The following is a 10,016-nucleotide window of genomic DNA, read 5'->3' as shown; positions in this document are numbered from 1 at the left end:
TCTTGACAAAGTGTGGATGGTTGTCGCCCTCCACCCCACCTCTGCCACCCCCAATTTTTTTCAAGACACTGTGGATGATCGTCCCTTGATTTTTCTCATTTTCCTTTTCGTCCTAATTAACTAAGTTTAACTTAGATCTATTTATTTTATTTTATTACATGTTTTTATATGAAAAAATGATAGATCTACCTTGATTTATTTTCTATGTTAGTGTATAATCCAAACATACTTTCTTATTTCTACCGTGTTAAAGTGAATGAAAGTTGGAAGTATTTCTAAAATATTTTGGTATATAATATTTAGTTTAGTTTTTGTTTCTGTTTAGATTTTTTTTTTTGGGAAAACATTTAGAACAAATAAAAAGAAGAATGATTGGGTTTAATTTGATATATCAAGTAAAAAAATGGTAATTAAAAAAAATGTTTTTCAATAATACATTTTCTTCCGAAACACTTTTTTGGAAATGAGTTTAGAAACACGTAATGTTTGGTTAGACTTTTTTATAAAGGTTTAGATATGAATTTAATTTTTAAAGATTTCTCCAAAATAGATTATTTTATAAATGAATTTTTTAAAAATACATTATTTTAATTTGTCAAACACTACCGTTTTCTAAAAAATAATTTTTTTTTTACAAAATTAAACACTTTAGAATCTCAACCAAACACACCCTAAAACTAGTCTTACTTATTTACTAAGATTTAGTAAAAAATAAACTATTATTAATTTATTTATAAATATAAATTACAATTAAAAATCAAGACATTGTCAACAAATTGAACCAAAATATAGCCAATTTTAAATTTTATATAGATATCATAGACTTCTCTTTGTAATGATAGATTTTAAAATTGGTTATATTTTTGCATGTACTTTCACCAAATATATATTTGTAATAATTTTAATTTAAAATTAGATTAAACCACAAAATTAGGACCAATAGTTTAAAGAAAGCTGTTTAAAGCTGGAGTTTAGTTTCTAAACTTAAATAAAACCACGTAGTTTGAAAATTACCTACAAGACTGCTTAATTTTATAAAACAGTACAAGACTGCTTAATTTTATAAAACAGTACAAGACTGCTTAATTAATTATAAAACAGAAATCACACTGCTTAATTTGGTGTACACTTTGCTTAAGTTGGTGTACACTTCGTTGATAGAATTTGATAAATTTTACTATATTTATAAATTTTTTAAAATATTAAAATATATTTCATTATTTGGAATCTAATTGGTGAATTGCAACTATCCCAAATATATTTTGAATTCCAAAAGTTTCTTTAGCCTTAATCCTTTAGAAACATTATAAAAATAGAAAAATATAGACACTATTTACAAAATATAGCATAATTCATTCATCTCACATAGTCCTTTTGAGTTTTTTTTTTCTCAAGTTCTTTGCAATCCATAATAATTCTTCAAAAAACCTAATTATTAGTATTATTGACAGAAAAAGTCAGTCAAAATGTCCTAAGATTTTAAAGAGATTTATTAATAAATACCCTAAAACTTATAGTAATGTCAGTTAAAAAATATATATGAACTTTAAAATATTAGATGCAGAATCTGTGGTATTTGAATTAGTTTAGCTGTGAATTTAATTTCACTCATTTGTTTCCCTTTCCAAAAGTAATTTCATGCTTAATAATTTCAATAAATTTTGCTTTACATTAGTGAAATCAACCTTGACTACAAACTAACCTACCATTGCAAACCTAATCAAAATCTTCAATAACTCCTAATTCAGTTTCTCCAAACTAAACCTAATTAGACATAAGATGAACCTTAAAAATTCAATAATGATATCATTTTTATGATAAAAACTACTCAAGTATCATTAAAACATGAAAAACAGAATCAATAAAAGAATAGTAAGAAGATTGAATATAGAATAAAGTTGGATCTCTTCTGACTTCTGAGTTCATCCCAGACATATGAACTGATGGATAGAACCTTTTTTAATAAGTTTATTATGCACTTTTAACATCACAACTTGTGGAGATGAAATGCCTCATATGAAAAAGAAGGTTCACACAACAGTCCAAAACGAAATGGTAATGTAACTACAAATCTTTGATATGAGAAACATACCGCTTACAGAAAGTAGTTCATTCTCCAGAGTTTTCGTTCTTCAGTTTGCCAATGCAATGAGAGATCCAATTTGGTCTTGTAGTGGTTTGCAGTAGTTTTCTGTTAAATGGTTAGGCAAACAGATATATTATTGAAAATGTTTTTACATAAATGCGAGACAGATTTGCAGTTTTTTACATTGATGAAAGAAATTAATAGAAGGGAGAGGGCGTCAACTTATCTGAGTTGACAAAAATTATATACATGCATGACCCATTAGGTTGAACCATAAAAAAAACAGTTACTGAAAAAACTGGCGAGGCACAAGAAGAGACAAACAATAATGAAATATAAAACCATCCATCAATCACTCATCTTTAAAGATTTTCTTCCTTATTCATTTCACCTAAATCCCGATCACTCATCTTTGAAGATTCTCCCACCAAACTCCCAAAAGGGTAGCTAGCATGAAAATCACTAAAGCAAACCACATAATTAAATATGCACTCCTCTCAAGGTAAGTTCCAACCCACGTACCTCCACCCCTTTCGTACTAAAACAAAGAAAAAAGAAAATATTCAATAATATATAGGTGGAATTCGAACTTATCAGGCTACACCCGTTGGTTAAGATTATAATGCCTCAACTAATTGATGGCTATTTCTACACAGACAGGCATTAGGAATCATCCACATGATCTTGCAGTTGAAAGGGTACAAAACCTTCTCCAGTCCAGATAGAGACCAAATGGGCTTGAAAGATGGAGCTAATTGAACCTTTTACCTGGAGGTAGTTGATGGGCAATACCGTCTTATTAAAGGCCCTTTTTTCCCATTTAATCACACCACTATGTACAAAAGGGAGACTAATTAGAGGCAAAATTGGTCACTATTTATATGTTGAGTAGATGTCCCATGATTTGAAAAAATCTTCAACAGTACCTTAAAAGCCTCCTTTGAGAAAATGTTTGCTTTGCACCCTCCAACTTCCAAGAAATCAAGGTGCTACAGATGCTTGCATCTTCCCCTCAAAGAAACACGGTCAAAAGTTGAGAAGTCTATTGATTTGACTTCATGAATCAACCATTTTCCATTTCTTATTTTTTCAGGGAACTTTGGACAACAGAGAAACTTTCTTCTCTGCATTGTAAATGAAAATGAAAGGTTCCCATAGCGTATTGAACTCAATGAACAATATGGAGCTTCTGTCAACAAAAATCCACTGAAATGGCTCCATAATAACCATGTAGCTCTCTTAGGAACCAAGGACATTGTTATTGGACCAGCACCCTTGAAAACCCTATTTTCACTGTAAGAGAACCACTATATTTTCTTTTTTAACTTTGATTTTTTTCACAAGACCCAGCACTGATACGATCACACCCTTAAAACCTCCAAAGAATCCTCGGTGATGTTGAAGGTTTCCTCTTAGAACCATTTGACCATACTGCATTCGGTTGCCGAGCAAACACTTGTATGATTTCGAATCTTAGGTATATACTTTCACCCTTGTTGGCCATTAGCCAATCCATGCTGGTTTTTAAGGTTAGTAATTCTAAAATGATACGTGAAAACATGTTTTTAATCTCAATCCAACCACAATCGCTAGGAACAAGATAGGACTTTCTGGAGACCAAGTATCCTATTAATCAAACTTCAAATAAAAATCTTGAACAATCACCCATGAGTATTTAAAGACAGCCAACTAGCTCATCAAAACACTGAATTATATAGATAAAAGGGGGTGAATGAATGCAATGCGTTTGCAAACAATTGGAGGGCAGAATGAACATAAAATCAATCATTATGAAAGAACCCCCATGAACTACTATCGTTATGTCCCTTTTTTGGGTAAGATGCAAACTCCTCATAACAAAAAGATAGAAGAAACATTTAAAGGAAAATGAAATAAACTCCTAATAGGAAAAATAAAGCAAAGAAAATACTAGGCTCTAAGCTAGCAAAACTTTCTGAACTGCATTTTCAAAAGGCAAGATGTGTTTCATGGTTCACTACAAGCACCAAGTCATTAACATACAGCAAAAATAAGACAACGTTATCATCAAATTTCAAACAAAGAGATTCAAATGGGAAGGGCATCTTAGTTGCCCACAAAGACATTATATGTGTCTATTGGTTAATACTGTTGATAGGCTTGTTAGGAGAAGATCTTCCCTTGTCGCACCTTTTTGCTGCATGTTGTGTCAAAAGGCGGAGAAAGATCTTGATCATCTTTCTTGGGATTGCCAGTTTGCGAGGGCCGTGTGGAGCTCCTTCCTTCTGGAGTTCAGCGTTAGCTTTGCTGGTTTACGTACCATCAAAGCGACGATCGAGGAGTTCCTCCTCCATCCGCCTTTCAGAGATAAAGGGGGTTTTTTATGACTTGTCAGCGTGTACGCGGTTATTTGGGACATTTGGGGCAAGAGGAATGATGGGGTGTTCCAAGAGAGAGAGGGGGATCTTAGTGAAATTTGGTCCTTTATTAGATTTCATGTCTTTTTTGGTTACGATTTCGAAGAACTTTTGTAACTACTCCATAGACAGTATTTTACTTAGGTGGCTTGGTGGGCTGGTTTTTTTGTATGTCCTTGTATTCTTTCATTTTTATCTCAGTGAAAGCTGTTTGATTATATCGAGAAAAAAAAAAAAGAACTGCTCATGAACCTACAATGCCATCAAGAAAGATGGTAATACATATTGTTCACATAACAATAAAAAGATGTATTCTAGTAAAGTTTCTAATAAATAACAATCACGTGCAACTGCAATATACTCTAAATGGAAACAAAGAATTGCCGCAAATAGTCATCAGAGATTCAAGTGATTATGATCGCCCAGGACGATCCAGAACTCAATAAGATACAAGTTTGGCTTTCTAAAAAGAAAATAACAAGTGTATCAATCAAACCTTAAGTGGTTGAAGGAGCTGAAACATTGCTTTTGTCTGAAACAGACTGTTTATCTTGTGATGGTGGCTCGTAAATTCTTGCTTTCCTCAAAATTTCAGCAACCACCCAATGTTTATGCTTGCTCAATGGCCTCGAAGGATCTAATTTAACCTGAGGTTATAAAATTCAATTTGTTTCAACAGTGAATTAACAAGAAACGTTAAATACTAACAAACCCCAAGCACATGTTCAAGAGAAATGAAAATGAAACAAGAATTATATAAATTAACATAATGCATATGTAATTTAACAAATAAACTCTTCAAACATAAAGAACGACCACCACAACATGCTATATGCTATCCATTTCATCCAGTACTACCGTGATGTCGAACAAATTTGCACGATGTTTTAACTGAAACTATACATCGAGTCCACAACTTGATCAAGTGAATTGAAATAAAGAAAAACAAATTAATTGGGGAAGTAAAGATGGAATTAAATTCTCACCCTATCACCAATATTGCATTGATTGTTCTCATCATGAGCCATGAACTTGGAAGTGCGTTTAACGTAGCGATTATAGAGCTTGTGATAAAACAATCTGTCCACTGCAACGACAACTGATTTCTGCATTTTGTTTGAGACCACCATCCCCACTACTTGCTTCATCTTGGTCCAGCGATTGAAAACCCTAAACCCTTCTAAACTTGAAGCTGCTATAAATTCAAACATTCAGAAACTATCTGGATAGGAAATTCGTGCGGCAGGGGGGAGTAGCATGTAATGGGAGGGCGGGGGTTTAACGTGAAATAGGTTTAAGCACAAAGAGAGGAACTTTCGGAAAAATTAAAGAAAAAAAATTGTTCAAAATTTATTATTTAAAACAACTTTGCTCAAATTCTCATATATATATCCCTATACTATAGGTACATAAGCATACTAAATGTAAAAAAAATGCTCTAAAAATATGTGTAAGCATTGTTGCTCAGCCAACCAGTTTTTCTTGCCTGCCACACACCAATGGTCAAATGGCCAACCAAAAACAAAGTCCTGATAATCTTCCATCGCCAGTTAAAGTTTAGAAAAAACATTTGATGAAAAGAAAAGCTTAGTATGCAAAAGTAAGAACCAAAAAGGTCACCAGGTTGGCCATAGCTTGAAAGAACCAGTAAGGATGATACTCATCTAAACAAAACTACCCTGTTCCAGCCGATCAAAGCTTCCGACCATGGCAAAGAAATTTAGATCAAAAGCAAATTTGAATGATGCAGTTAAGCAACAACCCATCAAAACAATTATCTTACAATTGGAGAGTAAAAAAAGGAAAGAAAAGAGAAAAGAACTTACCGAAGTGCGAACGACGGGAGAGTGAACGAAGAGAAGAGCTGCGGACGGGCGAAGGGTCACCGAGCGGGATCTGTGAGTGTGAGGAAAAACGGCGGAGGGGAGGGTCTTGCGCGCGGGAGAGAATGAGGTAAAGAAAAAAAATACCTAAATAGCTAAAATTGTAAAACTCGTATTACTTTTACGTGAGCAGTAAAATATTGAGCTCTCGCAAAACATTCGTGAGTTCTTAAAAGAAATTTATTTTTAGAATTATTATTTCGTATTTAAGTGAATTAGACGTTCTCTCTTCAAATTGATCTTCATCACAAATCTTTTCGTCATTTCATGAATTGTGGATAAAGTATCTATGTATGATTGAGTAATAAAATTTAGGTTTGAAAAACTTAAATAACTTTATTGGAAGTGATTCAAGATAAAAAAAAGTATTGAAAATCAAGTCTTTCTTGACTTTAAAAAAGTATTTGCTTCTCATAGCTGAAAACGCTTTAGACCAAGACAAAACAAAGAAATACTTAAAGGACCACTATTGACCCAACAATAAAAACTGAGTCTGAGACATAGTCGTTGACCTTTTCTTGGGATCGAAACCAAAAGTTCTTAAACTCGTCCCATTTTCTGTGAGAGGAATGCATTTACGATTGTTTCTGACACTGACGAAACCTTCGCCACTATTTGGAAGCATTGACTACCTTTTCCATCTTTTTGGTCCGCACCTTAGTACACCCCTAACAAGCTTGCTTCCTGACATAACTTTGGGTAAATGTGGAAAGGACCATGCTAGAAATGGTGACAAAAGTCCTTGTTCATAGAATTTTGTAGCTGGAAAGGCTTTAGACAAAGAAACTGTTAGAGAACAACTTCTGAGCTCAAGATAAAAACTATATGGGGCATAGGCGTTCGCATTTTTTGGGGCCAACACCACAAGTTCTTAAACTCATCTCATTTTCTTTGTGGAAAATGAATTTTTAGTAGTTTCTGACATTGGTCAACTGTTTGCCACTTTCTTGCATTGCCACCTTTTCGATTGTTTTGGTTTGCACCTTAGTACTGATATGAAACCCCTGAGCATGGGTTCTAAGAACCATGTTAAACAAGAAGACTCAAAGAATACAACCCCAACAGCTCCAAAATCAATTTGATTTCAACCCCTAAGATAGCCTAGAAACATATTGCTTAGATGATCTAAGAAACCAATGATCGAATAAAGTTAGAAACTTCCATCAACCCTCGATCTTCAAAACACTCCACAGGTAAGGTAGATCAAATCTCACTTGAATGCTCCAAATATTTGTGCATTCTATCACAAGAACACACAAGAATAAAATTTAACATACTAGAATTTTCATATTCCATTCATCCCAAATTCTTCTTTTTTAAAATGTGGAAATTACAACCCTATTTATACTAATTAAAATATGAAATGAAAGGTAACGACATTTAATTTCATGTCCTTTCAACTGCCATTATAATTGAAAACACATAAATACATAATTCCTTGAACATTTAATATTATGATTTTGGGTTGCCAAAATAACTCTTCAACTTCCAACCATTGCATCTCTTCAACTTTTTCATTTGATTAAATTTTGGTTGCTTGATTCGTATTAAGTACTCCCCCAACGAGCTTGCTTCCTGACTTCTACTTTGGGTAAATGTGGAAGGAGCATGCAAGGAATGTAGATAGAAGTCCTTGGTCATAGAATCTCATAGCTGGAAAGGCTTTAGACCAAGAAAAAACAAAGAAATAGTTAAAGGACCTCTACTGACCCCAAAATAAAAATCGAGTCTGGGTCATAGTCGTTGATCTTTTTGTTAGGATCGAAACTGAAGTTCTTAAACTCATCCCAATTTCTTTGTGGGTAATGCATTTTCGGTAGTTTTTGACACAAGCCAAATGTTTGCCACTCTTAGGAAGCATTGGCCACCTTTTCGATCCTTTTGGTCTATACCTTAGTTCTCCCCCAACGAGCTCGCTTCTCAACCTATACTTTGGGTAAATGTGGAATCAACCATGCTAGGAATGTAAAAGGAAGTCCTTGTTCAAAGAATCTCGAAGTTGTAAAGGCTTTAGACCAAGACAAGTTAATGAAATTGGTAATGACCACTTCTGACCCCAAGATAAAAACTGAGTCTAGGGCATAGACATTGACCTCTTTATGGGACCAGCACCAAAAGTTCTTAAACTCGTCGCATTTTCTATGCGGAGAATGCATTTTTGTGGTTTCTAACAACGACCAAACGTTCGCCACTCTTCAGAAGCATTGAGCACCTTTCGATCGTTAAAGTCCGCACTTTAGTACTCCCTTAACAAGTTCCCTTCTTGACCTATTGTCACACCTCACCCCAGGCACCTGCATTTTGGGCCAAGACGTGGTATGATGTGACAACTTGGTATCAAAGCAATAAAGTTCCTAGGAAGCAAAGCGCTAAAAGTCAAAATTTGTTTTAAAAAGTTATTTCCTATAAAATAGAAAACAAATAATTTATAAAATGAATTTTCAATAAAACTTGTCTTGCAAGCAACATATGTAAGCAGCAATCGAGACACAATCTCTTCAAAAATCCATGTAAGTATTCTCTATTATTATTTCAAGCATTAAAACAAGAAAATATTTGTTACTCACAAATCCATGGAAAACAATAATGTAAGAGGATGACTAGAACTTTATGGAGTAGAAAAGTAGGGTTGTTCAATCTACCCTACGAAAGTTGAGGAATGGATGCATAGGGTGAGAGAGTGCCTTGAAATAATTAGTTGTGAGGATGATATAAAGGTAACATTAGTAGAATCTATGCTTATTGACAATGCAAAATAATAGTGGTTCTCATTAAAGGAAGATTTGACTGAAAAAGCCAAACAGGATTGGGATGTATTCCAAAGTATGTTTGGAAGACAATACTTTTTCAAACACTATAGAAAGGTGAGATTGAGAGAGATGGAGGAAGAAAGCAAACAAGAGTCAGTAGGATCTTGTTTTGAAGAAGGAGAAGTTATTTCATAATTAAAGAGAAAGAAGCAGTGTTATAAGTGTAAGTGGTTTCATAGGGATAAGTGTAATATCGATAAAGTTTCATGTTATTACTACCATCAAATAGAACAACATAAGAACAACTCTTTAGCATTTAGTTTGGATAGACAAGTAGAGATGAGAGTAATATCTGTAGCTCCATCTATTAGACGCAAGTAGCGACATCAATTAAGGGAAAAGATAAACTTCATTAGGTTATCTGAAAGAAAAAGAGAATGAAATAAATGTAAAAAGATGTAAAAAGTGTATGTTTCTTGTGCGCTTATGTAAATCAATTGTATATTATCTGTGCTTATGTATGTAAGGAAAGCTTATGAAATTAATAAATAAAAAGTATGTTTGTTACTTACTTGTTGTTTATTAAAATATGATAGCTGAACTAAGATTGAAAGTTTAAAGTGTTATGCATAAGCTATAAACATATGTGTGTGTGTGTTATGCATAAGCTATAAACATATATGTGTGTGTGTGTTATGCATAAGCTATAAATGGATGATTAAAGATGAATGAAGTACGAGACAAGATGGAATGGATGATTAAAGCTACCAGCAGACGTTCCAAGAAGTTATGGAGTCAATGGGAACAATGCAAATTAGGTCTGATAAGAAACATAACATCGAAAGATTGAAATCTTTAGGTGCAACGATTTTTTAAGGAGGCACAAATTTGGCTGACGTAG

General features: G+C 33.5%; 1 protein-coding gene across 2 annotated transcripts; it reads right to left on the bottom strand.

Moving 5' to 3' along the window:
- Window positions 1-1,862: 1,862 nt before the first annotated feature.
- On the bottom strand, window positions 1,863-6,498 carry LOC101211400 (30S ribosomal protein S17). Of its 2 annotated transcripts, none has more exons than XM_011655095.2 (4): window positions 6,309-6,498; window positions 5,469-5,677; window positions 4,979-5,129; window positions 1,863-2,191 (listed from the first exon to the last, which is right to left on the bottom strand). In XM_011655095.2, the coding sequence occupies exons 2-3, from the start codon at window positions 5,628-5,630 to the stop codon at window positions 4,980-4,982; spliced, it is 312 nt and encodes a 103-aa protein (XP_011653397.1). In that variant the 5' UTR covers window positions 5,631-5,677; window positions 6,309-6,498; the 3' UTR covers window positions 1,863-2,191; window position 4,979. The 2 variants fall into 2 exon arrangements, with proteins under 2 accessions (XP_011653397.1, XP_004137152.1); XM_004137104.3 differs by having other exon boundaries at window positions 5,469-5,674; window positions 6,309-6,467.
- Between the last annotated feature and the right edge of the window lie 3,518 nt (window positions 6,499-10,016).

This window comes from Cucumis sativus, chromosome 4 (genome assembly GCF_000004075.3).
Source record: "Cucumis sativus cultivar 9930 chromosome 4, Cucumber_9930_V3, whole genome shotgun sequence".
NCBI lineage: Eukaryota > Viridiplantae > Streptophyta > Magnoliopsida > Cucurbitales > Cucurbitaceae > Cucumis > Cucumis sativus.
The sequence above is the reverse complement of the archived record's forward strand: the minus strand, read 5'-3'. Positions and strand labels throughout refer to the sequence as shown.

Coding starts and splice junctions, on each gene's coding strand:
- LOC101211400 (XM_011655095.2), bottom strand. CDS start 5,630: ATGAAGCAAGTAGTGGGGATGGTGGTCTCAAACAAAATGCAGAAATCA. Junction 5,130..5,468: donor AATGCAATATTGGTGATAGG/GTGAGAATTTAA, acceptor TTATAACCTCAG/GTTAAATTAGATCCTTCGAG.